General features: G+C 45.7%; 1 protein-coding gene across 1 annotated transcript in view; it reads left to right on the top strand.

Moving 5' to 3' along the window:
• LOC139372240 (acetylcholine receptor subunit alpha-like) overlaps positions 1–13,864 on the top strand; it is an 18,674-nt gene extending 4,810 nt beyond the window's left edge. The window contains exons 5-9 of the mRNA XM_071112002.1: positions 337–532; positions 1,152–1,389; positions 6,674–6,897; positions 9,191–9,430; positions 12,800–13,864. Coding sequence (XP_070968103.1) covers positions 337–532; positions 1,152–1,389; positions 6,674–6,897; positions 9,191–9,430; positions 12,800–12,931 — 1,030 coding nt within the window. The 3' untranslated portion in view covers positions 12,932–13,864. The remainder of the gene's footprint in view (positions 1–336; positions 533–1,151; positions 1,390–6,673; positions 6,898–9,190; positions 9,431–12,799) is intronic.
• The last annotated feature ends 14,112 nt before the right edge of the window (positions 13,865–27,976 follow it).

The raw sequence follows: 27,976 nt of genomic DNA, 5'->3' as shown, positions 1-27,976 counted from the left end.
TGATGCTAACGAGTCAATCCTCTCCACTTCCTGCAGTGCAGATGGAGGCTTTGGTTAGCTTAGCAGGCTAACGCAAGAGCCCATGGGAATCCATTGACTCCGATGCTAACGAGTCAATCCTCTCCACTTCCTGCAGTGCAGATGGAGGCTTTGGTTAGCTTAGCAGGCTAACGCAAGAGCCCATGGGAATCCATTGACTCCGATGCTAACGAGTCAATCCTCTCCACTTCCTGCAGTGCAGATGGAGACTTTGGTTAGCTTAGCAGGCTAACGCAAGAGCCCATAGGAATCCATTGACTCCGATGCTAACGAGTCAATCCTCTCCACTTCTTGCAGTGCAGATGGAGACTTTGCAATCGTCCATCAGACCAAGGTGCTGCTGGAGCACACAGGTCTGATCACCTGGAACCCTCCGGCCATTTTTAAGAGCTACTGTGAGATCATTGTGCTTCACTTCCCCTTCGACCTGCAGAACTGCAGTATGAAGCTGGGGACATGGACCTACGACGGCAACCTGGTAGTGGTCAACCCGGTAAGAAGTTTGAAAAGCACAAACATCCAAAAAGCACATCTGAAAATGTTCCAGGTCCGGGGTGCAAAATAGAAGCCATCCCATGAAAAGGAGTAGAAATAGTAACAATCCCATGAAAAGGAGTAGAAATAGAAGCAATCCCATGAAAGGAGTAGAAATAGTAACAATCCCATGAAAAATAGTAGAAATAGTAACAATCCCATGAAAAGGAGTAGAAATAGAAGCAATCCCATGAAAAGGAGCATGAATAGAAACAATCCCATGAAAAGGAGTAGAAATAGAAGCAATCCCATGAAAAGGAGTAGAAATAGAAACAATCCCATGAAAAGGAGTAGAAATAGAAACAATCCCATGAAAATGAGTAGAAATAGAAACAATCCCATGAAAAGGAGTAGAAATAGAAACAATCCCATGAAAAGGAGTAGAAATAGCCGCACCTGTTGTATGCTCCCACATAGTTTAAACCAGCCTCTCCAACATAATGTGTATTTGTGTATATTGGAGGGGATGGGAAGAAAATAATTGTCATCCCATATGAACTAATAAAGTATATCTTATCTTAATTTAACCAGTAAAGTATTGACCCTAGCCCTGTACCCGTCCCCTGTCCCCCCTCTAGGACAACGACCGGCCTGACCTGAGTAACTTCATGGAGAGTGGTGAGTGGGTGATGCAGGACTATAGGAGCTGGAAGCACTGGGTGTACTATGCCTGCTGCCCTGACACACCCTACCTGGATATCACCTACCACTTCCTGATGCTGAGGCTGCCTCTCTACTTCATCGTCAACGTCATCATCCCCTGCATGCTGTTCTCCTTCCTGACTGGACTGGTCTTCTACCTCCCCACTGACTCTGGTAGGCCTGCTGTTCTCCTTCCTGACTAGACTGGTCTTCTACCTCCCCACTGACTCTGGTAGGCCTGCTGTTCTCCTTCCTGACTAGACTGGTCTTCTACCTCCCCACTGACTCTGGTAGGCCTGCTGTTCTCCTTCCTGACTGGACTGGTCTTCTACCTCCCCACTGACTCTGGTAGGCCTGCTGTTCTCCTTCCTGACTAGACTGGTCTTCTACCTCCCCACTGACTCTGGTAGGCCTGCTGTTCTCCTTCCTGACTAGACTGGTCTTCTACCTCCCCACTGACTCTGGTAGGCATGCTGTTCTCCTTCCTGACTGGACTGGTCTTCTACCTCCCCACTGACTCTGGTAGGCCTGCTGTTCTCCTTCCTGACTAGACTGGTCTTCTACCTCCCCACTGACTCTGGTAGGCCTGCTGTTCTCCTTCCTGACTAGACTGGTCTTCTACCTCCCCACTGACTCTGGTAGGCCTGCTGTTCTCCTTCCTGACTGGACTGGTCTTCTACACCCTGACTGACTCTGGTAGGCCTGCTGTTCTCCTTCCTGACTGGACTGGTCTTCTACACCCTGACTGACTCTGGTAGGCCTGCTGTTCTCCTTCCTGACTGGACTGGTCTTCTACACCCTGACTGACTCTGGTAGGCCTGCTGTTCTCCTTCCTGACTGGACTGGTCTTCTACCTCCCCACTGACTCTGGTAGGCCTGCTGTTCTCCTTCCTGACTAGACTGGTCTTCTACACCCTGACTGACTCTGGTAGGCCTGCTGTTCTCCTTCCTGACTAGACTGGTCTTCTACACCCTGACTGACTCTGGTAGGCCTGCTGTTCTCCTTCCTGACTAGACTGGTCTTCTACACCCTGACTGACTCTGGTAGGCCTGCTGTTCTCCTTCCTGACTGGACTGGTCTTCTACAGCCTGACTGACTCTGGTAGGCCTGCTGTTCTCCTTCCTGACTAGACTGGTCTTCTACACCCTGACTAACTCTGGTAGGCCTGCTGTTCTCCTTCCTGACTAGACTGGTCTTCTACACCCTGACTGACTCTGGTAGACCTGCTGTTCTCCTTCCTGACTGGACTGGTCTTCTACACCCTGACTGACTCTGGTAGGCCTGCTGTTCTCCTTCCTGACTGGACTGGTCTTCTACCTCCCCACTGACTCTGGTAGGCCTGCTGTTCTCCTTCCTGACTGGACTGGTCTTCTACCTCCCCACTGACTCTGGTAGGCCTGCTGTTCTCCTTCCTGACTGGACTAGTGTTCTACCTCCCCACTGACTCTGGTAGGCCTGCTGTTCTCCTTCCTGACTAGACTGGTCTTCTACCTCCCCACTGACTCTGGTAGGCCTGCTGTTCTCCTTCCTGACTGGACTGGTCTTCTACCTCCCCACTGACTCTGGTAGGCCTGCTGTTCTCCTTCCTGACTAGACTGGTCTTCTACAGCCTGACTGACTCTGGTAGGCCTGCTGTTCTCCTTCCCGACTAGACTGGTCTTCTACACCCTGACTGACTCTGGTAGGCCTGCTGTTCTCCTTCCTGACTGGACTGGTCTTCTACCTCCCCACTGACTCTGGTAGGCCTGCTGTTCTCCTTCCTGACTAGACTGGTCTTCTACAGCCTGACTGACTCTGGTAGGCCTGCTGTTCTCCTTCCCGACTAGACTGGTCTTCTACACCCTGACTGACTCTGGTAGGCCTGCTGTTCTCCTTCCCGACTAGACTGGTCTTCTACCTCCCCACTGACTCTGGTAGGCATGCTGTTCTCCTTCCTGACTGGACTGGTCTTCTACCTCCCCACTGACTCTGGTAGGCATGCTGTTCTCCTTCCTGACTGGACTGGTCTTCTACCTCCCCACTGACTCTGGTAGGCCTGCTGTTCTCCTTCCTGACTAGACTGGTCTTCTACCTCCCCACTTACTCTGGTAGGCCTGCTGTTCTCCTTCCTGACTAGACTGGTCTTCTACCTCCCCACTGACTCTGGTAGGCCTGCTGTTCTCCTTCCTGACTGGACTGGTCTTCTACACCCTGACTGACTCTGGTAGGCCTGCTGTTCTCCTTCCTGACTGGACTGGTCTTCTACACCCTGACTGACTCTGGTAGGCCTGCTGTTCTCCTTCCTGACTGGACTGGTCTTCTACACCCTGACTGACTCTGGTAGGCCTGCTGTTCTCCTTCCTGACTGGACTGGTCTTCTACCTCCCCACTGACTCTGGTAGGCCTGCTGTTCTCCTTCCTGACTAGACTGGTCTTCTACACCCTGACTGACTCTGGTAGGCCTGCTGTTCTCCTTCCTGACTAGACTGGTCTTCTACACCCTGACTGACTCTGGTAGGCCTGCTGTTCTCCTTCCTGACTGGACTGGTCTTCTACAGCCTGACTGACTCTGGTAGGCCTGCTGTTCTCCTTCCTGACTAGACTGGTCTTCTACACCCTGACTGACTCTGGTAGGCCTGCTGTTCTCCTTCCTGACTAGACTGGTCTTCTACACCCTGACTGACTCTGGTAGGCCTGCTGTTCTCCTTCCTGACTGGACTGGTCTTCTACCTCCCCACTGACTCTGGTAGGCCTGCTGTTCTCCTTCCTGACTAGACTGGTCTTCTACACCCTGACTGACTCTGGTAGGCCTGCTGTTCTCCTTCCTGACTGGACTGGTCTTCTATCTCCCCACTGACTCTGGTAGGCATGCTGTTCTCCTTCCTGACTGGACTGGTCTTCTACCTCCCCACTGACTCTGGTAGGCCTGCTGTTCTCCTTCCTGACTAGACTGGTCTTCTACCTCCCCACTGACTCTGGTAGGCCTGCTGTTCTCCTTCCTGACTGGACTAGTCTTCTACCTCCCCACTGACTCTGGTAGGCCTGCTGTTCTCCTTCCTGACTGGACTGGTCTTCTACCTCCCCACTGACTCTGGTAGGCCTGTTGTTCTCCTTCCTGACTAGACTGGTCTTCTACCTCCCCACTGACTCTGGTAGGCCTGCTGTTCTCCTTCCTGACTAGACTGGTCTTCTACCTCCCCACTGACTCTGGTAGGCCTGCTGTTCTCCTTCCTGACTAGACTGGTCTTCTACCCCCCCACTGACTCTGGTAGGCCTGCTGTTCTCCTTCCTGACTGGACTGGTCTTCTACCTCCCCACTGACTCTGGTAGGCCTGCTGTTCTCCTTCCTGACTGGACTAGTCTTCTACCTCCCCACTGACTCTGGTAGGCCTGCTGTTCTCCTTCCTGACTAGACTGGTCTTCTACCTCCCCACTGACTCTGGTAGGCCTGCTGTTCTCCTTCCTGACTAGACTGGTCTTCTACACCCTGACTGACTCTGGTAGGCCTGCTGTTCTCCTTCCTGACTGGACTGGTCTTCTACACCCTGACTGACTCTGGTAGACCTGCTGTTCTCCTTCCTGACTAGACTGGTCTTCTACACCCTGACTGACTCTGGTAGGCCTGCTGTTCTCCTTCCTGACTGGACTGGTCTTCTACACCCTGACTAACTCTGGTAGACCTGCTGAAAATTCAAATTCACAAATTTCCCCACATTTCCATATAATGGAAATGTGTCTTTTCTTGGCTGACTCACGTACAGTACAATGCATTTAAAACAACAATCCCCACAAGCCGTGGACCAATTGCTCTTGGGTCTGTCGAACGTTTTCACAAAGGCAGTATCAGTTTCTCAATAAATAGTCCTGAGAGTGTTACCAGCTGTTTGAATAGATGAAATATGTCAATGGTTTTAGAGTAGTATTGATGCAGTGTATTGTTGTGTTTGACTCCTCTAACCATGTCTCTGTATGTAGGAAGATGACCCTGTCTGTATGTCCTGCTGTCTCCGACTGTGGTCTTGTTGTTGTTGATGTTGTTGTTGTTGACTCCAGTGTCTCTGTTCCATACAGGTGAGAAGATGACCCTGTCTATCTGTCCTGCTGTCTCCGACTGTTGTCTTGTTGTTGATGTTGATGTTGTTGATGTTGATGTTGTTGTTGTTGTTGTTGACTCCAGTGTCTCTGTTCCATACAGGTGAGAAGATGACCCTGTCTATCTGTCCAGCTGTCTCCGACTGTGGTCTTGTTGTTGTTGTTGTTAATGTTGATGATGTTGTTGATGATGTTGATGTTGTTCTTGATGATGTTGTTGATGTTGTTGTTGTTGTTGTTGACTCCAGTGTCTCTGTTCCATACAGGTGAGAAGATGACCCTGTCTATCTGTCCTGCTGTCTCCGACTGTTGTCTTGTTGTTGTTGTTAATGTTGATGTTGTTGATGTTGATGTTGTTGTTGTTGTTGACTCCAGTGTCTCTGTTCCATACAGGTGAGAAGATGACCCTGTCTATCTGTCCAGCTGTCTCCGACTGTGGTCTTGTTGTTGTTGTTGTTAATGTTGATGATGTTGTTGATGATGTTGATGTTGTTCTTGATGATGTTGTTGATGTTGTTGTTGTTGTTGTTGACTCCAGTGTCTCTGTTCCATACAGGTGAGAAGATGACCCTGTCTATCTGTCCTGCTCTCTCCGACTGTGGTCTTGTTGTTAATGTTGTTGTTGATGTTGTTGTTGTTGATGTTGTTGATGTTGTTGTTGTTGATGTTGTTGATGTTGTTGTTGTTGTTGATGTTGTTGCTGATGCTGCTGATGTTGTTATTGATGTTGATGTTGTTGTTGTTGATGTTGATGATGTTGTTGTTGTTGTTGTTGATGTTGTTGTGGTTGATGATGTTGATGTTGCTGATGTTGCTGATGTTGTTATTGATGTTGATGTTGTTGATGTTGATGATGTTGTTGTTGACACCAGTGTCTTTGTTCCATACAGGTGAGAAGATGACCCTGTCTATCTGTCCTGCTCTCTCCGACTGTGGTCTTGTTGTTGTTAATGTTGTTGTTGATGTTGTTGTTGTTGATGTTGTTGATGTTGTTGTTGTTGTTGATGTTGTTGCTGATGTTGCTGATGTTGTTATTGATGTTGATGTTGTTGATGTTGTTATTGATGTTGATGTTGTTGTCGTTGATGTTGTTGATGTTGTAGCTGATGTTGCTGATGTCGTTATTGATGTTGTTGTTGTTGATGTCGATGATGTTGTTGATGTTGTTGTTGATATTGTTGTGGTTGATGATGTTGATGTTGTTGTTGTTGCTGATGTTGTTATTGATGTTGATGTTGTTGTTGTTGATGTTGATGATGTTGTTGTTGATGAGGTTGTTGATGTTGTTGTTGTTGATATTGTTGTTGTTGTTGATGATGTTGTTAATGTTGTTGTTGATGTTGTTGTTGTTGTTGTTGTTGACACAAGTGTCTCTGTTCCATACAGGTGAGAAGATGACCCTGTCTATCTCTGTCCTGCTGTCTCTGACTGTGTTTCTGCTGGTTATCGTGGAGCTCATCCCCTCCACCTCCAGTGCGGTGCCTCTCATTGGGAAGTACATGCTCTTCACCATGGTCTTCGTCATAGCCTCCATCGTCATCACCGTCATCGTCATCAACACACACCACCGCTCTCCCAGTACACACACAATGCCCCAGTGGGTCCGCAAGGTAGGTCAACCGACCGACCGATCAATAAATCCATCAGTCAGTCAGTCAATCAGTCAGTCAATCAATCAGTCAGTCAGTCAATAAATAAATCAGTCAGTCAATAAATCAGTCAATCATTCAGTCAATCAGTCAGTCAATCAATCAATCAGTCAATCAATCAATCAGTCAGTCAATAAATCAGTCAATCAGTCAATAATTCAATACATTTGTCAGTCAGTCAGTCAGTAAATAAATAAATCAGTCAGTCAGTCAGTCAATAAATCAATCAGTCAGTCAGTCAGTCAGTCAGTCAGTCAGTCAATAAATCAATAAATCAATCAGCCAGTCAATCAAGATAGGTCAACCAACCGACCGATCGACTGATCGATAAATCAATCAGTCAGTCAGTCAATCAGTCAGTCAGTCAGTCGGTCAATAAATCAGTCAATAAGGCAATCAATCAGTCAGTAAATAAATCAGTCAATAAATAAATAAATCAGTCAGTCAGTCAATAAATCAGTCAGTCAATGAGTCAGTCAGTCAGTCAATAAATCAATCAGTCAGTCAATAAATCAATCAGTCAGTCAGTCAATAAATCAATCAGTCAGTCAATCAGTCAGTCAATCAGTCATTTAGTCAGTCAATCAGCCAGTCAATTAGTCAGTCAATAAATCAACCAGCCAGTCAATCACTCAGACAGTCAATCAGTCAGTCAATAAATAAATCAGTCAGTCAATCAGTCAGTCAGTCAATAAATCAATCAGTCAGTCAATCAATAAATCAATCAATCAAGTAGGTAGACTAGGTACAATGGACAAAGTGAATGTTAGCACATCTCATTCCTAATTTAGCGATGTCAGTACAACATCTAGTGGTGTCCTAGTTTTCAGACCCCTTGGTGTGATGGCCGTGACATTGGATTGTCAGGCTTCCCCCTAAATTCTCTGTGTATTCCGTTGGGCTTTTGGGGTTTTCTCTTGGCTGCACTGCCACCTGGTGGTGCTAATGCAGTACGTCATGTATTTTGTCAGGTGTTAGTGACATTCTGCTTTCGGCCATTTAGAACAGTGGTTCCCAACCTTTTTGGGTTACTGTTCCACCAACGGAATTCTGCTCTGCCCGGAGTACCCCTGAAGTACCCCCTCATGTGCATTTTACCAGTAAGTCGGTGGTTTCATGAGTCTTCTCAGGTACCATATGTGGAAAGACCAAGTACCCCCCAGGGGCCCTAGTACCTCTGGTTGGGAACCACTGATTTAGAACCCCTCAGCTCTCAGCAGCCTCTCTAGCGGGGCTCTCCTTTGAGAGACAGGAAGTAGTTAAGAGCAGTCTGTCTGTCTGTCTGTCCTATTTCTGACTTTAGCTGAGTCATTTGAGGAATGGCATGTCAGGTTTGTCAGTTTATTCATTGAGTACTCATGGTTTTATGGTTGATGTACGTGATCTTGATTATCATGGAAAATATGTTAGTCCCCCAACACAGTATTATGTGCTTTACATTACTTTGTGTTACTCATTACAATGTATTTATAGTCATTAATGTACTATATATAACTTGTGTTACTCATTACAATGTATTTATAGTCATTCATGTACTATATATAACTTGTGTTACTCAATACAATGTATTTACAGTAATTAGTGTACTGTATATAACTTGTGTTACTCATTACAATGTATTTACAGTAATTGATTTACTGTACATTTCTTTGTGTTACTCATTACAATGTATTTACAGTAATTAGTGTACTATATATAACTTGTGTTACTCAATACAATGTATTTACAGTAATTAGTGTACTGTATATAACTTGTGTTACTCATTACAATGTATTTACAGTAATTAGTGTACTGTATATAACTTGTGTTACTCATTACAATGTATTTACCGTAATTGATTTACTGTACATTTCTTTGTGTTACTCATTACAATGTATTTACAGTAATTTATGTACTGTACAGTACTTTGTGTTATTCGTCACAATGTATTTACAGTAATTGATGTACTGTACAGTATTTTGTGTTATTCGTTGCAATGTATTTACAGTAATTGATGTACTGTACAGTACTTTGTGTTATTCGTCACAATGTATTTACAGTAATTGATGTACTGTACAGTCCTTTGTGTTATTCGTCACAGTGTATTTACAGTAATTGATGTACTGTACAGTACTTTGTTATTCGTTACAATGTATTTACAGTAATTGATGTACTGTACAGTACCTTGTGTTACTCGTTACAATGTATTTACAGTAATTGATTTTCTTTACATGACGTCTTGTTACTCATTACAATGTATTTTCCTGTATTTCAGATTTTCATCGACACCATCCCCAATTTCATGTTCTTCTCGACTATGAAGCGTCCATCCAGGGACAGGCAGGAGAAGAGGATCCACCCGGCTGACTTTGACATCTCCGACATCTCGGGCAAGCCTGCCCCTGCCTCTGTCACCTTCCAGTCCCCCATCACCAAGAACCCGGACGTCCGCAGCGCCATCGAGGGGGTCAAGTACATCGCAGAGACCATGAAGTCTGATGAAGAGTCCAACAATGTAAGAATAGGATCTCAGGAAGCATTTATGGAACTCATGTCTGTCTGTCTGTCTGTCTGTCTGGTCTGTCTGGTCTGTCTGTCTTTGTTTCTGAGTCTGTCTGTCTTTGTGTCTGAGTCTGTCTGTCTTTGTGTCTGTCTTTGTGTCTGAGTCTGTCTGTCTGTCTTTGTTTCTGTGTCTGTCTGTCTTTGTGTCTGAGTCTGTCTGTCTTTGTGTCTGTCTGTCTGTCTGTCTGTCTGTCTGTCTGTCTGTCTGGTCTGTCTGTCTTTGTGTCTGAGTCTGTCTGTCTTTGTGTCTGTCTTTGTGTCTGAGTCTGTCTGTCTGTCTTTGTTTCTGTGTCTGTCTGTCTTTGTGTCTGAGTCTGTCTGTCTTTGTGTCTGTCTGTCTGTCTGTCTGTCTGTCTTTGTGTCTGTCTTTGTGTCTGTCTTTGTGTCTGTCTGTCTTTGTGTCTGAGTCTGTCTGTCTTTGTGTCTGAGTCTGTCTGTCTGTCTTTGTTTCTGTGTCTGTCTGTCTTTGTGTCTGTCTGTCTGTCTGTCTGTCTGTCTTTGTGTCTGTCTGTCTTTGTGTCTGAGTCTGTCTGTCTTTGAGTCTGTCTGTCTTTGTGGTGAGTCTGTCTGTCTGTCTGTCTGTCTTTGTTTCTGAGTCTGTCTGTCTTTGTGTCTGAGTCTGTCTGTCTTTGTGTCTGTCTTTGTGTCTGAGTCTGTCTGTCTGTCTTTGTTTCTGTGTCTGTCTGTCTTTGTGTCTGAGTCTGTCTGTCTTTGTTTCTGAGTCTGTCTGTCTTTGTTTCTGAGTCTGTCTGTCTTTGTGTCTGAGTCTGTCTGTCTTTGTTTCTGAGTCTGTCTGTCTTTGTTTCTGAGTCTGTCTGTCTTTGTGTCTGAGTCTGTCTGTCTTTGTGTCTGTCTTTGTGTCTGAGTCTGTCTGTCTGTCTTTGTGTCTGTGTCTGTCTGTCTTTGTGTCTGAGTCTGTCTGTCTTTGTGTCTGTCTGTCTGTCTGTCTTTGTGTCTGTCTGTCTTTGTGTCTGAGTCTGTCTGTCTTTGTGTCTGAGTCTGTCTGTCTGTCTGTCTTTGTTTCTGTGTCTGTCTGTCTTTGTGTCTGAGTCTGTCTGTCTTTGTGTCTGTCTGTCTGTCTGTCTTTGTGTCTGTCTGTCTTTGTGTCTGAGTCTGTCTGTCTTTGAGTCTGTCTGTCTTTGTGGTGAGTCTGTCTGTCTGTCTGTCTTTGTTTCTGAGTCTGTCTGTCTTTGTGTCTGAGTCTGTCTGTCTTTGTGTCTGTCTTTGTGTCTGAGTCTGTCTGTCTGTCTTTGTTTCTGTGTCTGTCTGTCTTTGTGTCTGAGTCTGTCTGTCTTTGTGTCTGTCTGTCTGTCTGTCTTTGTGTCTGTCTGTCTTTGTGTCTGAGTCTGTCTGTCTTTGAGTCTGTCTGTCTTTGTGGTGAGTCTGTCTGTCTGTCTTTGTTTCTGAGTGTGTCTGTCTTTGTGTCTGAGCCTGTCTGTCTTTGTATCTGAGCCTGTCTGTCTTTAAGCCTGTCTGTCTTTGTGGTGAGTCTGTCTGTCTGTGTGGTGAGTCTGTCTGTCTTTGTATCTGAGTCTGTCTGTCTGTCTTTGTGTCTGAGTCTGTCTGTCTTTGAGTCTGTCTGTCTTTGTGGTGAGTCTGTCTGTCTGTCTGTCTTTGTTTCTGAGTCTGTCTGTCTTTGTGTCTGAGTCTGTCTGTGTTTGTGTCTGTCTTTGTGTCTTTGTTTCTTTGTCTGTCTGTCTTTGTTTCTGAGTCTGTCTGTCTTTGTGTCTGTCTTTGTGTCTGAGTCTGTCTGTCTGTCTTTGTTTCTGTGTCTGTCTGTCTTTGTTTCTGAGTCTGTCTGTCTTTGTGTCTGAGTCTGTCTGTCTTTGTTTCTGAGTCTGTCTGTCTTTGTTTCTGAGTCTGTCTGTCTTTGTGTCTGAGTCTGTCTGTCTTTGTGTCTGTCTTTGTGTCTGAGTCTGTCTGTCTGTCTTTGTTTCTGTGTCTGTCTGTCTTTGTGTCTGAGTCTGTCTGCCTTTGTGTCTGTCTGTCTGTCTGTCTGTCTGTCTTTGTGTCTGTCTGTCTTTGTGGTGAGTCTGTCTGTCTGTCTTTGTTTCTGAGTGTGTCTGTCTTTGTGTCTGAGCCTGTCTGTCTTTGTATCTGAGCCTGTCTGTCTTTAAGCCTGTCTGTCTTTGTGGTGAGTCTGTCTGTCTTTGTGGTGAGTCTGTCTGTCTTTGTATCTGAGTCTGTCTGTCTGTCTTTGTTTCTGAGCCTGTCTGTCTTTGAGTCTGTCTGTCTTTGTGGTGAGTCTCTCTGTCTGTCTTTGTATCTGAGTCTGTCTGTCTTTGTGGTGAGTCTCTCTGTCTGTCTTTGTATCTGAGTCTGTCTGTCTTTGTGTCTGAGCCTGTCTGTATTTGAGTCTGTCTGTCTTTGTGGTGAGTCTGTCTGTCTGTCTTTGTATCTGAGCCTGTCTGTCTTTGTGTTGAGTCTGTCTATCTGTCTTTGGGTCTGATTCTGTCTGTCTGTCTTTAAGTCTGTCTGTCTTTGTTTCTGAGTCTGTCTGTCTGTCTGTCTGTCTGTCTGTGTCTGAGCCTGTCTGTCTTTGAGTCTGTCTGTCTTTGTGGTGAGTCTGTCTGTCTGTCTTTGTGTATGAGTCTGTCTGTCTTTGTGTCTGAGTCTGTCTTTCTTTGTGCCTGAGTCTGTCTGTCTGAGTCTGTCTGTCTGTCTGTCTGTCTATCTTTCGAGCTTTCATGTTTTAATGTTGTGTGGCTAATACAAAAACAAATTGTCTTGAAAATGTTAATGACTCAACTCTCTCTCTATTCTCTCTTCACATCACCTCTCTCTCTCTCTCTCCTCACCCCCTCTCTCTCTCTCATCTCTCCTCTCTCTCCCTCTCTCTCTCTCTCTCCTCACCCCCTCTCTCTCTCATCTCTCCTCTCTCTCCCTCTTTCTCTCTCCTCACCTTTCACCCCCTCCTCTCTCTTCCCTCCTCTCTCTCCTCACCTTTCACCCACTCCTCTCTCTTCCCTCCTCTCTCTCTCTCTCTCTCTCTCTCTCTCTCTCTCTCTCTCTCTCTCTCTCTCTCCTCACCTTTCACCCCCTCCTCTCTCTTCCCTCCCCTCTCTCTCTCTCTCTCTCTCTCTCTCTCTCTCTCTCTCACTTTCTCTCTCCTCACCTTTCACCCCTCCTCTCTCATCTCTCCTCCCTCTCCCTCTTTCTCTCTCCTCACCTTTCACCCCCTCCTCTCTCTTCCCTCCTCACCCCTCCTCTCTCTTCCCTCCTCACCCCCTCTCTCTCTCTCCCTCCTCTCTCTCCTCACCTTTCACCCCCTCCTCTCCCTCCTCACCTTCCACCCCCTCCTCTCTCTTCCCTCCTCTCTCAGGCTGCTGAGGAGTGGAAGTTTGTAGCCATGGTCCTGGATCACATCTTGCTGTGTGTGTTCATGGCTGTGTGTATCATCGGCACCATGGGAGTGTTCGCTGGACGCCTCATTGAGCTGAGCATGCAGGGCTAAAGGAGAGGCCATAGCCAGAGTCACCGTGCTCTGGCCACACCCTGGTTCTCCTGCTCGCTCTGACACCTGTCTGCTGTGCCTCTACCCCGACTCATCTGGAAATGGCAACCAATCGATTGATTGGATCGTGGATTGAATGTAACTGGTCAAGTGAGGTGTTGTTATTGTAGCTTCTTTTCTGCATGGAGATTACAGTTGAAAATATGGGCATTCACAGCACTCGGTGTTGAGAAGGTGTCCCGCTGTCAGCTGTCTGTGACTTGATGGATTGTGTTTAAGGAACGATGGTTAACCTACCTAACCAGGTGATTCCTTTATTTCTAACCATCCTTCCTCATGTGGAACGAAGGATGCAGAGTATGTTGGTTTAACAAACTCTGCATAATGGCTCTGATTGGGAGCACTCTGGCACTCTTATGGCACTGTGGATGAGGGAGGTCACATTATGGCACTGTGGATGAGGGAGGTCACATTATGGCACTGTGGATGAGGGAGGTCACATTATGGCACTGTGGATGAGGGAGGTCACATTATGGCACTGTGGATGAGGGAGATCACATTATGGTACTGTGGATGAGGGAGGTCACATTATGGCACTGTGGATGAGGGAGGTCACATTATGGCACTGTGGATGAGGGAGGTCACATTATGGTACTGTGGATGACGGAGATCACAAGCAGCTGGTAGTGCATCTCGCCGTTGTTGCATGATCATTATTGACGATCAGAAGATCAGTTTGAATGAGTTTCTCAACCTTGATTTAGAAGTGGGCCTGTCTTGTCAATAAAGATGACAGTGCAGGGGCTTCTGGGAAACTACATGATGTTTTATCTTGTCCGATGTTAGGGTTTTCTCTCCTCCTTCTGCCAAATGTCATCACGGTTCTATTTTTAGATTTGGTTAAATGTCAAAATAAAATCTACTTCCAGATAAGCCTGTCTTTTTGTATTGTGTTTTTTACAATGACAGGGACTGTATAAACTCTGGTTAGTAAAATATTAGTACATGTCATTTTCTCCATTAAGAAGATAAACTGTTCGCCTGGGTCCTCTTTCTGTTGAATAAATTATTAAATTACCTTATTTTAACGTATTATTTTAGATTTTCCAGTAGTCAACACGTATCTGTTCTGTTCTCCTCTCATCAGTAAACGTCTTTATACACAGAACCAACTGTTCAAACTTGGACAAGATGCACATCTGGAAATATTGCATCACCGCAAAGGCCCCGGATTGGAGCGAGAGAAGCGTTACATTCTCCCAGTCGGTTTTACGAAAACAGTCTTTCGAGCGACATGACAAATACAACGCTCGAAGATTTGGACAGAAACGTAAGTTATAGAGGGATGGCAGATTGATAAAACATCAAATTGCACTCTTGATTGTATGCATATAATTTAAAAGTTCCGGGTACAATGTGGAAATCCCGATGAAGCGGAAATCCTTGAGCTAAAGTTGTGTTTACGGCGAAGGAGTGGCTCATACTGTCTCCAGAAGTAAGTCGATGTTTATGTTATGTTGAACTTGAGTACTAGATCGATTTTGTTTTTGAAGGTTTGGGATTCTCAATTATAATTACGCAAATAACTGAATTTCGAAAAACATGTTTACAATGGATGGGATGGCAGCAGCAACACCTTGAGTGGTCACATCTGTTGCGACACCCTTGCTTATAAAACATGTTTTGAGGACAAATGGAAACATGGTAGCGTTATGTTATGATATCTCTGTTTTTATTTTTGTATTCCGTTTGTTTTGAGTTGTATCAGATGACATCATGCGTTATTCTCTGCTTGGTGCTTATGTAGTCTGCGTTGGCATGGATACTTGCACGATGAGAGAAAAAAAAGCCTCATCTGACTTTTAAAGTCATTGAGTTATTGCTATACAGTAGCTTTCATTATGTAACCTGTGCTCGTGGATTTTGTGCAGCTCACACAGTCAGTCAGTATACCTCGCGTACACACACACACTACCGTAGAGTGCATTAAACCAATATCTGTTTATACTGTACCAAACTGTACCAAACCATGCAGCGTTTGGCTTTACGATTCACATCACAGACAGCTTTATGACTTTTTATGGAGTCACTCGTCACTGTAGCCAAGGAATGTAGACTTTCCCACAGCTCTGAAATGTCATCTGAGGCATAGTGGACATTGACTCATTGACACGCAGACATTCGTAGTACAAACAAACGGCCCACTATTCCCAATATAGTGCACAAACGTATTTTTTTTCAATATTTATTTTTTGTAACATTTTTTAAAATTTGACCCCTTTTTTCTCCCGATTTCATTGGTAGTTACAGTCTTGTCTCATAGCTGCAACTCCCGTACAGACTCACTCACTCCAATCATTCAAACCTGGAATCCTAAACAAACTTTGTTGAACTGTGGTCTCTGAAACACAACCCAGCCAAGCCACGCTGCTTCTTGACAAGCCGCACTGCTTCTTGACTGGCGACTGTGTCAGCGTGCACTACGCCCGGCCCCCCACAGGAGTCGCTAGTGCGCGATGGGACAAGGACATCCCTGCCGGCCAAACCCTCCCAGACGCCGCTGGGCCAATTGTGCGCCGCCCCATGGGTCTCCTGGTCTCGGCCGACTGCGACACAGCCTGGATACTGGTCTAAGGCAGTGCTACCCAGAATCTCTAGTGGTACAGCTAGCACTGCCTTAGACCACTGCGCCACTCGGGAGGCCCATACTACACTACCAGGCCCATAGTACACTACCTTCCACCAGGCCCATAGTACACTACCTTCCACCAGGCCCATAGTACACTACCTTTCACCAGGCCCATAGGGCACTACCTTTCACCAGGCCCATAGTACACTACCTTTCACCAGGCCCATAGGGCACTACCTTTCACCAGGCCCATACTACACTACCTTTCACCAGGCCCATAGTACACTACCTTTCACCAGGCCCATAGTACACTACATTTCACCAGGCCCATAGTACACTACCTTTCACCAGGCCCATAGTACACTACCTTTCACCAGGCCCATACTACACTACCTTTCACCAGGCACATAGTACACTACATTTCACCAGGCCCATAGTACACTACCTTTCACCAGGCCCATAGTACACTACCTTTCACAAGGCCCATAGTACACTACATTTCACCAGGCCCATAGTACACTACCTTTCACCAGGCCCATAGTACACTACCTTTCACCAGGCCCATAGTACACTACCTTTCACCAGGCCCATAGTACACTACCTTTCACCAGGCCCATAGTACACTACCTTTCACCAGGCCCATAGTACACTACCTTTCACCAGGCCCATAGTACACTACCTTTCACCAGGCCCATAGTACACTACCTTTCACCAGGCCCATAGTACACTACATTTCACCAGGCCCATAGGGCACTACCTTTCACCAGGCCCATAGGGCACTACCTTTCACCAGGCCCATAGGGCACTACCTTTCACCAGGCCCATAGTACACTACCTTTCACCAGGCCCATAGTACACTACGTTTCACCAGGCCCATAGTACACTACCTTTCACAAGGCCAATAGTACACTACATTTCACCAGGCCCATAGTACACTACCTTTCACCAGGCCCATAGTACACTACCTTTCACCAGGCCCATACTACACTACCTTTCACCAGGCCCATAGTACACTACCTTTCACCAGGCCCATAGTACACTACCTTTCACCAGGCCCATAGTACACTACCTTTCACAAGGCCCATAGTACACTACATTTCACCAGGCCCATAGTACACTACCTTTCACCAGGCCCATAGTACACTACCTTTCACCAGGCCCATACTACACTACCTTTCACCAGGCCCATAGTACACTACCTTTCACCAGGCCCATAGGGCACTACCTTTCACCAGGCCCATAGGGCACTACCTTTCACCAGGCCCATAGTACACTACCTTTCACCAGGCCCATAGGACACTACCTTCCACCAGGCCCATATTGTACTACCTTTCACCAGGCCCATAGTACACTAATTTTCACCAGGCCCATAGTACACTACCTTTCACCAGGCCCATAGTACACTACCTTTCACCAGGCCCATAGTACACTACCTTTCACCAGGCCCATAGTACACTACCTTTCACCAGGCCCATAGTACACTACCTTTCACCAGGCCCATAGTACACTACCTTTCACCAGGCCCATAGTACACTACCTTTCACCAGGCCCATAGTACACTACCTTTCACCAGGCCCATAGTACACTACCTTTCACCAGGCCCATAGTACACTACCTTTCACCAGGCCCATAGTACACTACCTTTCACCAGGCCCATAGTACACTACCTTTCACCAGGCCCATAGTACACTACCTTTCACCAGGCCCATACTACACTACCTTTCACCAGGCCCATAGTACACTACCTTTCACCAGGCCCATAGTACACTACCTTTCACCAGGCCCATACTACACTACCTTTCACCAGGCCCATAGTACACTACCTTTCACCAGGCCCATAGTACACTACCTTTCACCAGGCCCATAGTACACTACCTTTCACCAGGCACATAGTACACTACCTTTCACCAGGCCCATAGTACACTACCTTTCACCAGGCCCATAGTACACTACCTTTCACCAGGCCCATAGTACACTACCTTTCACCAGGCCCATAGTACACTACCTTTCACCAGGCCCATAGGGCACTACCTTTCACCAGGCCCATAGTACACTACCTTCCACCAGGCCCATAGGGCACTAACTTTCACCAGGCCCATAGGGCTCTACCTTTCACCAGGCCCATAGTACACTACCTTTCACCAGGCCCATAGGGCACTACCTTTCACCAGGCCCATAGTACACTACCTTCCACCAGGCCCATAGGGCACTAACTTTCACCAGGCCCATAGGGCTCTACCTTTCACCAGGCCCATAGTACACTACCTTTCACCAGGCCCATAGTACACTACCTTTCACCAGGCCCATAGTACACTACCTTTCACTAGGCCCATAGTACACTACCTTTCACCAGGCCCATAGGGCACTACCTTTCACCAGGCCCATACTACACTACCTTTCACCAGGCCCATAGTACACTACCTTCCACCAGGCCCATAGGGCACTAACTTTCACCAGGCCCATAGGGCTCTACCTTTCACCAGGCCCATAGTACACTACCTTTCACCAGGCCCATAGTACACTACCTTTCACCAGGCCCATAGTACACTACCTTTCACCAGGCCCATAGTACACTACCTTTCACCAGGCCCATAGGGCACTACCTTCCACCAGGCCCATAGTACACTACCTTTCACCAGGCCCATAGGGCTCTACCTTTGATCATAGCACTATGTAGTCGAAGTACTATAGTTCAACCTATGGGCCTTTGGCCAGAAGTAGTGCACTATGTAGAGAATAGGGTTCCATATGGGACGGAGACCCATACTGCTTCTTCTCCTGGTTACTGTAGTTATGGTGTTTCATGGAATCGGACTAGCAAAGGTGCATCATTATCTGTCAATACACATGCCCGTACAGTAAACTCACTCACTCACTCCAATCATTCAAACCTGGAATCCTAAACAAACTTTGTTGAACTGTGGTCTTAGTATTAACATTCCACAGTGGTAAACTGGAAAACATTGACCAGGCCTTGTGTTCTCTCTTTGCCTGAGGAACCTGCTTCAGGGTGATGTATTCCCTAGAAGCTGTCCCTGGTCTGTTACAGTATTGAACCTGCTTCAGAGTGATGTGTTTCCTAGAGGCTGTCCCTGGTCTGTTACAGTACTGAACCTGCTTCAGAGTGATGTGTTCCCTAGAGGCCGTCCCTGGTCTGTTAGAGTACTGAACCTGCTTCAGAGTGATGTGTTCCCTAGAGGCTGTCCCTGGTCTGTTACAGTACTGAACCTGCTTCAGAGTGATGTGTTTCCTAGAGGCTGTCCCTGGTCTGTTACAGTACTGAACCTGCTTCAGAGTGATGTGTTCCCTAGAGGCTGTCCCTGGTCTGTTACAGTACTGAACCTGCTTCAGAGTGATGTGTTCCCTAGAGGCTGTCCCTGGTCTGTTACAGTACTGAACCTGCTTCAGAGTGATGTGTTCCCTAGAGGCTGTCCCTGGTCCGTTACAGTACTGAACCTGCTTCAGAGTGATGTGTTCCCTAGAGGCTGTCCCTGGTCTGTTACAGTACTGAACCTGCTTCAGAGTGATGTGTTCCCTAGAGGCTGTCCCTGGTCTGTTACAGTACTGAACCTGCTTCAGAGTGATGTGTTCCCTGGTCTGTTACAGTACTGAACCTGCTTCAGAGTGATGTGTTCCCTAGAGGCTGTCCCTGGTCTGTTACAGTACTGAACCTGCTTCAGAGTGATGTGTTCCCTGGTCTGTTACAGTACTGAACCTTGTTTGGAGTTGAGTCTTCCCTGGTCTGTTACAGTACTGAACCTTGTTTAGAGTTGAGTCTTCCCTGGTCTGTTACAGTGCTCCCATTCCTCAGATCAGGAGGTAAGCAGCCAAACTGGTCTGAGCATTGTGGATGGATAGCTGGAGGGTAACTACATGTTTCAGAGATCTACTGTAAATGGCAAGATGTTTGTCTCCAGAGCTATAACACAGAGTTTTAAAATGTCTTCATGTAATCTCTGGCTATGAGAGCGAGCCTCTCGTCTTGCAATAGACAGGTCTGCAGAGAAGAGAGGAAGCTTCCTTCACTTCCTGTGTAACCAACCCACGTGACCAACTCAGCTCAAGCACATGGCGGCGAGGGTGTTTGTGGGCGATATTCGTATTCACTTCAGCTTCCTGATAGTCTGAACAAGGAGGTAGTAACATTAATACTCACAAGGCATACTTGTACACTGAGCATACAAAACATTAAGAATGTGACAGATTGACCAAGTGAATCCAAGCTATGATCCCTTATTGATGTCACTAGTTAAATCCACTTCAATCAGTGTAGATGAAGAGGAGGAGACAGGTTAAACAAGGATGTTTTTAAAGCCCTGAGACAGTTGAGACATGGACTGTGTACCATTCAGAGGGTGAATGGCCAAGGCAGAAGATGTGTCTTTGAACAGGGTATGCTAGTAGGTGCCAGGTGATACCAGTTTGTGTCAAGAACTGCAACGCTGCTGGGGTTTTCACACTCAACAGTTTCCTGTGTGTATAAAGTAAGTAAGGTGTTCTTAATGTTTGGTAGAGTCAGTATTAGTAAGGTGTTCTTAATGTTTGGTAGAGTCAGTATTAGTAAGGTGTTCTTAATGTTTGGTAGAGTCAGTATTAGTAAGGTGTTCTTAATGTTTGGTAGAGTCAGTATTAGTAAGGTGTTCTTAATGTTTGGTAGAGTCAGTATTAGTAAGGTGTTCTTAATGTTTAGTAGAGTCAGTATTAGTAAGGTGTTCTTAATGTTTGGTAGAGTCAGTATTAGTAAGGTGTTCTTAATGTTTGGTAGAGTCAGTATTAGTAAGGTGTTCTTAATGTTTGGTAGAGTCAGTATTAGTAAGGTGTTCTTAATGTTTAGTAGAGTCAGTATTAGTAAGGTGTTCTTAATGTTTGGTAGAGTCAGTATTAGTAAGGTGTTCTTAATGTTTGGTAGAGTCAGTATTAGTAAGGTGTTCTTAATGTTTGGTAGAGTCAGTATTAGTAAGGTGTTCTTAATGTTTGGTAGAGTCAGTATTAGTAAGGTGTTCTTAATGTTTGGTAGAGTCAGTATTAGTAAGGTGTTCTTAATGTTTGGTAGAGTCAGTGTTAGTAAGGTGTTCTTAATGTTTGGTAGAGTCAGTATTAGTAAGGTGTTCTTAATGTTTGGTAGAGTCAGTATTAGTAAGGTGTTCTTAATGTTTGGTAGAGTCAGTATTAGTAAGGTGTTCTTAATGTTTGGTAGAGTCAGTATTAGTAAGGTGTTCTTAATGTTTGGTAGAGTCAGTATTAGTAAGGTGTTCTTAATGTTTGGTAGAGTCAGTATTAGTAAGGTGTTCTTAATGTTTGGTATAGTCATTGCAGCATACTTGTATAGTACAGACTTTTGTGCATTGTTGGATGGAGAAGTAGATGAAGAAAGTACAGTATCTGGAGATGAAGGGAGTACAGTATCTGGAGACGAAGAGAGTACAGTATCTGGAGATGAATAGAGTACAGTATCTGGAGATGTAGAGAGTACAGTATCTGGAGATGTAGAGAGTACAGTATCTGGAGACGAAGAGAGTACAGTATCTGGAGATGAATAGAGTACAGTATCTGGAGATGTAGAGAGTACAGTATCTGGAGACGAAGAGAGTACAGTATCTGGAGATGAAGAGAGTACAGTATCTGGAGATGAAGAGAGTACAGTATCTGGAGACGAATAGAGTACAGTATCTGGAGACGAAGAGAGTACAGTATCTGGAGACGAAGAGAGTACAGTATCTGGAGACGAAGAGAGTACAGTATCTGGAGACGAAGAGAGTACAGTATCTGGAGACGAAGAGAGTACAGTATCTGGAGATGTAGAGAGTACAGTATCTGTAGATGTAGAGAGTACAGTATCTGGAGACGAAGAGAGTACAGTATCTGGAGATGAAGGGAGTACAGTATCTGGAGACGAAGAGAGTACAGTATCTGGAGACGAAGAGAGTACAGTATCTGGAGACGAAGAGAGTACAGTATCTGGAGATGTAGAGAGTACAGTATCTGGAGACGAAGAGAGTACAGTATCTGGAGACGAAGAGAGTACAGTATCTGGAGACGAAGAGAGTACAGTATCTGGAGACGAAGAGAGTACAGTATCTGGAGATGTAGAGAGTACAGTATCTGGAGATGAATAGGGTACAGTATCTGGAGATGTAGAGAGTACAGTATCTGGAGATGAAGAGAGTACAGTATCTGTGTGTCTAGGAGTTGTTTGGACTGTGACTGTATCTGCAAACTGTATCAAATTGGCATATGAGTCAAAGCATTAGCCTACACAATGCAAAGGGGGGGGGGGGGGGGTTGCGTGTGTGTGTGACAGAGCGAGCGTGAGCGTGTGTGTAAGGCTGCTGACTGAGTTGAAAGAGAGGAAGTATGACTGAAAGCTGAACACAGGAAGTGGCTCTGACTCTGAGTAAAGCTATTTTAGCAGGAGAGGAGAGCTCTCTCTCTCTCTCTTGACAGCAGCTCTCTGAGGAGAGGAGGGTCTTCAATCTGCATCAGAAGACAGACTTCAGTGAGAGAGAGGAGCGAAGAAGAATAAGCCCTGTGATGCTCACATGACACTGTGACTGAGACCCCTAGATGAGAGGTGAGGTTTTGACTTTCACAGGAGAGGACAAACTGAAGAGGGAGGAGAGAGAGAGAGATGGAAACTGCTGCTCAGCTCAGACTGTGGGACTGTGTGAGAGAGAGAGAGAGAGAGAGAGAGAGAGAAACTGCTGTTCAGCTCAGACTGTGGGACTGAGAGAGAGAGCCTAGATGAGAGGTTTTATAGCTTTCACACCACTGTCTCTCTCTCTCTCTCTGTCTCTCTATCTCTCTCTGTCTCCCTCTCTCTCTCTCTCTCTCTCTCTCTGTCAGTTCATGACACAGCAAGTTGAGGAAGTGAAATACAGTAACATGGGGTTGGACTAAATGTGGAACTGTGACTTCTCTAATGTGTAAAGAGTGCTAGGAAGGGAACCAAATTAAGGAAGCTACCACCTATCGCTGTAACTCTGTGTACCGTTTCTTTGCCTGTTTTCTGGAAGAATGATTTCGAGAGCTACCTAAGAGAGTGAATTTGCAGTCACCTTTTTGGGCACAACTTCTGTGAATAGATGTAATAATTGTTTAATATATTGTGGTAATCCATTTGATACATTCATACAATATATGATATGTTTCCATAGTCCTAGCTCAGCTCCTGTTCTTTCTCTTCTGACAGTTGAGATTTCTCCTCAGATTTCTCCTCAGATTTCTCCTCTGTGTCGGTGTTCTGTTTGACAGCTGTTTAATGGAGGAAAAGGGAACCATTGTAGTGTGAATTTAACCTGCGACTTTGTTTCCTGTCTTCCTGGGGAACATTAGTGGCTGCACTTTGCCAGAAATGCTGTTTATGTTGGCAGAACTGTCTTTAAAGGGATAGTTTGGGGTTTTGGCAACGAGGTCCTTTATCTCCTTCCCCAGAGTCAGTTAATGTCTGTAGTTCTGTCCTTGAGCTGTTCTTGTCTAATGAGGTTCTGTATTATGTTTCGTGCTCTGTGTGGATCCCAGGAAGAGTAGCTGCAACAGCTAACTGGGATCCTAATAAAATACCAAGATGAACTTGTGGAGACCATTTTTATGCCTCTGCGTTCACTTGGAAGGAAGCTGCTGACTTGCAATTGCTTGTGATTGTATTGGATCCCCGTTAGCCGACGCCGACGGTGACAGCTAGTCTTCCTGGGGTCCGACACATAACGACAGAGACATTACAGACAAACATACTTTACAATTTAAAACATCAACATAGTTTTCTATATGGAAAAATTCACTACGACTAAAGACAAATGTACACACACATTTAAAAAAATAACAACAATACAACTAAAGAATAAGTGTGTGTGTGCGAATCTATCAGTTACACTTACACGTCAGTACATACACACACACACACACACACACACACACACACACACACACACACACACACACACACACACACACACACACACACACACACACACACACACACACACACACACACGTCAGTACATACACACACACACACACACGTCAGTACATACACACACACACACACACACACACACACACACACACACACGTCAGTACATACACACACACACACACACACACACACGTCAGTACATACACACACACACGTGTCAGTACATACACACATGTCAGTACACACACACACACGTCAGTACATACACATAACAGTACACACACACACATAACAGTACACACACACACAACAGTACACACACACACATGTCAGTACACACACACACACACGTCAGTACACACACACACATATGTCAGTACACACACACACACACGTCAGTACACACACACACTTCTGGTCACATGGGGTAGAGGCGTTGCTTTATTTGTTTTCTGAAACCAGGTCTGCTGTTAACTTGCTCTGTGAGATAGAAGGGGGTTCCAGGCACTCATGTCTATGTATATTACTGTATGTTTTCTTCAATTTGTTCTGGACCTGGGAACTGTGAAGTGCAATGACTGGAAGTCAATGGGAACAGCTATCATATCTCCCAAGGCATTCCTAGTTGATCTCCAAGGCATTCCTAGTTGATCTCCAAGGCATTCCTAGTTGATCGCCAAGGCATTCCTAGTTGATCTCCCAAGGCATTCCTAGTTGATCGCCAAGGCATTTCTAGTTGATCACCAAGGCATTCCTAGTTGATCTCCCAAGGCATTTCTAGTTGATCTCCAAGGCATTCCTAGTTGATCTCCAAGGCATTCCTAGTTGATCTCCAAGGCATTCCTAGTTGATCTCCAAGGCATTCCTAGTTGATCTCCCAAGGCATTCCTAGTTGATCACCAAGGCATTCCTAGTTGATCACCAAGGCATTCCTAGTTGATCTCCCAAGGCATTCCTAGTTGATCTCCCAAGGCATTCCTAGTTGATCTCCCAAGGCATTCCTAGTTGATCACCAAGGCATTCCTAGTTGATCACCAAGGCATTCCTAGTTGATCTCCCAAGGCATTCCTAGTTGATCACCAAGGCATTCCTAGTTGATCACCAAGGCATTCCTAGTTGATCTCCCAAGGCATTCCTAGTTGATCACCAAGGCATTCCTAGTTGATCTCCAAGGCATTCCTAGTTGATCACCAAGGCATTCCTAGTTGATCTCCCAAGGCATTCCTAGTTGATCACCAAGGCATTCCTAGTTGATCTCCAAGGCATTCCTAGTTGATCTCCCAAGGCATTCCTAGTTGATCTCCAAGGCATTCCTAGTTGATCTCCCAAGGCATTCCTAGTTGATCTCCAAGGCATTCCTAGTTGATCTCCAAGGCATTCCTAGTTGATCTCCCAAGGCATTCCTAGTTGATCACCAAACATTTCTGTAAAAAAAAAAAAAATCAACAACGATAAAGCCTTGCGTTCCTATATTTATTGGTATTTGTTTTGCGCTGTTGTCATCGGGTGCACTTGATTCGTCAGCCCTGGCGCCAGGATGATGAATGAAGTGCACCTTGATTCGTCAGCCCTGGCGCCGGGATGATGAATGAAGTGCACCTTGATTCGTCAGCCCTGGCGCCGGGATGATGAATGAAGTGCACCTTGATTGCCTTCCATTTTGAACCATTTCATGTGTCTGAAGGGAGAACTCCGCTTACCCGGCAGGCCCAGCGAGCAAATCAAGTGAACCTATAGGCCTACCGCTGGCCAATCAGGTAGCTCAGACTACCGTGTCTGTCCAGTTTCCTCGAGCCATAGACTGTAAAAAAAGAGACTGTAAAAAGAAGCCTTGAACGCACAGCAAAGTTGATAATGTGAGATTTCAAAACTTTTAAAAACCATCACTAGAGAGAGACTCAATGAATACAGCAAAGAGACAGGAACTGATGCAGGAGGCAGAAATAATGGGGTAACAACAGGAACTGATGCAGGAGGCAGAAAGAATGAGGTAACAACAGGAACTGGTGCAGGAGGCAGAAAGAATGGGGGTAACAACAGGAACTGGTACAGGAGGCAGAAAAAATGAGACTCAGAGCTGCAATACGTCACTTTTTAGGTGACCCGACCAAATTCACATAGAAACGTGTTTATATAGATCTGTCAGTCTCATTGAAAGCAAGTCTAAGAAGCAGTAGATCTGTTCTATGTGCTCTAGTTCTTCCCGTTCTTAAGTTTAGTTTTTTTTGCGTCTTTTACTTGTGGTTTTGTCCACCAGCTTCAAACAGCTGAAAATACAACATTTTTGTTTATTGAAAATCTATTTCACAGCGGTTTAGACGACACAATGATTCTCTACACTATACTTCCTTGTTTTGTCACAAACTGAAATAACTATTAGAATTTTAACAACCAGGAAATGGTGGAGTGATTTCTGCATAGTGCATCTTTTTTAAAGTTTCGTCATCAGCAGGAAGACTGCCTTTTCTCAGAGGAGAGAGGGGTGAGTCAGGTGAGAGGCAGGTGACTGCAGCTCCCTCAAACTGACCATCAGATGCAGGCCATCAGTCCAGTACAACAAAGAGGAAGTAGATGATTACGATCACTCAGCTGTGCCTCACAAGTAATACAACCAATCATCTATTACCAGTGTGGTCATATACAGTACCTCAAATGTTGAAATAGAGTTTCTAAGTGGAAGAACAACATTGGTAGGGCAAATCAAGCATAGCCAATATGCAGTGATAATGTATTGGGCCTGTAGCCTACTGAACAAACCTCATTGTTACAGAACTGTGTTTAACTACTTCATGTTGCATAGACTTATGTTTTTAAAAAAATCAGAGCGGTAGATCTCTGAACAGTAGATCTCTGAACAGTAGATCTCTGAACTGTAGATCTCTGAGCGGTAGATCTCTGAACGGTAGATCTCTGAGCGGTAGATCTCTGAGCGGTAGATCTCTGAGCGGTAGATCTCTGAACGGTAGATCTCTGAACGGTAGATCTCTGAGCGGTAGATCTCTGAACGGTAGATCTCTGAACAGTAGATCTCTGAACTGTAGATCTCTGAGCGGTAGATCTCTGAACGGTAGATCTCTGAACGGTAGATCTCTGAACGGTAGATCTCTGAACGGTAGATCTCTGAGCGGTAGATCTCTGAGCGGTAGATCTCTGAACGGTAGATCTCTGAACTGTAGATCTCTGAGCGGTAGATCTCTGAACGGTAGATCTCTGAACGGTAGATCTCTGAGCGGTAGATCTCTGAGCGGTAGATCTCTGAGCGGTAGATCTCTGAACTGTAGATCTCTGAACGGTAGATCTCTGAACGGTAGATCTCTGAGCGGTAGATCTCTGAACGGTAGATCTCTGAGCGGTAGATCTCTGAACGGTAGATCTCTGAGCGGTAGATCTCTGAACGGTAGATCTCTGAGCGGTAGATCTCTGAGCGGTAGATCTCTGAGCGGTAGATCTCTGAGCGGTAGATCTCTGAACGGTAGATCTCTGAACTGTAGATCTCTGAGCGGTAGATCTCTGAGCGGTAGATCTCTGAGCGGTAGATCTCTGAGCGGTAGATCTCTGAACGGTAGATCTCTGAACGGTAGATCTCTGAACGGTAGATCTCTGAACGGTAGATCTCTGAACTGTAGATCTCTGAACTGTAGATCTCTGAGCGGTAGATCTCTGAGCGGTAGATCTCTGAGCGGTAGATCTCTGAACGGTAGATCTCTGAACGGTAGATCTCTGAACGGTAGATCTCTGAACTGTAGATCTCTGAACGGTAGATCTCTGAGCGGTAGATCTCTGAGCGGTAGATCTCTGAGCGGTAGATCTCTGAGCGGTAGATCTCTGAACTGTAGATCTCTGAACGGTAGATCTCTGAGCGGTAGATCTCTGAGCGGTAGATCTCTGAGCGGTAGATCTCTGAGCGGTAGATCTCTGAACGGTAGATCTCTGAACGGTAGATCTCTGAGCGGTAGATCTCTGAGCGGTAGATCTCTGAACGGTAGATCTCTGAACGGTAGATCTCTGAACTGTAGATCTCTGAACGGTAGATCTCTGAGCGGTAGATCTCTGAGCGGTAGATCTCTGAGCGGTAGATCTCTGAACGGTAGATCTCTGAGCGGTAGATCTCTGAGCGGTAGATCTCTGAACGGTAGATCTCTGAGCGGTAGATCTCTGAGCGGTAGATCTCTGAACTGTAGATCTCTGAACGGTAGATCTCTGAGCGGTAGATCTCTGAACGGTAGATCTCTGAACGGTAGATCTCTGAGCGGTAGATCTCTGAACGGTAGATCTCTGAGCGGTAGATCTCGGCTTTCATTTTGACTCAATGTGATCTTGACTCAGAAAAGGTTGATGACCTCTACCTTAGACTAATTACCTCAGTGTGGAAGTTGTGGGAAGTGGCCTTCCTCTTCCCTTATTCTAGGAACGTCTGGTAATGTATTAGAGGGGTTTATTTAAAGTCTCCCCTGTGCGGGTCAGCATTGCCACATAACTCTACTCTAGCGAACGTCCCATACAG

This window comes from Oncorhynchus clarkii, chromosome 18, assembly GCF_045791955.1.
Source record: "Oncorhynchus clarkii lewisi isolate Uvic-CL-2024 chromosome 18, UVic_Ocla_1.0, whole genome shotgun sequence".
In the NCBI taxonomy this organism is placed as follows: Eukaryota; Metazoa; Chordata; class Actinopteri; order Salmoniformes; family Salmonidae; genus Oncorhynchus; species Oncorhynchus clarkii.
The sequence above is the reverse complement of the archived record's forward strand: the minus strand, read 5'-3'. Positions and strand labels throughout refer to the sequence as shown.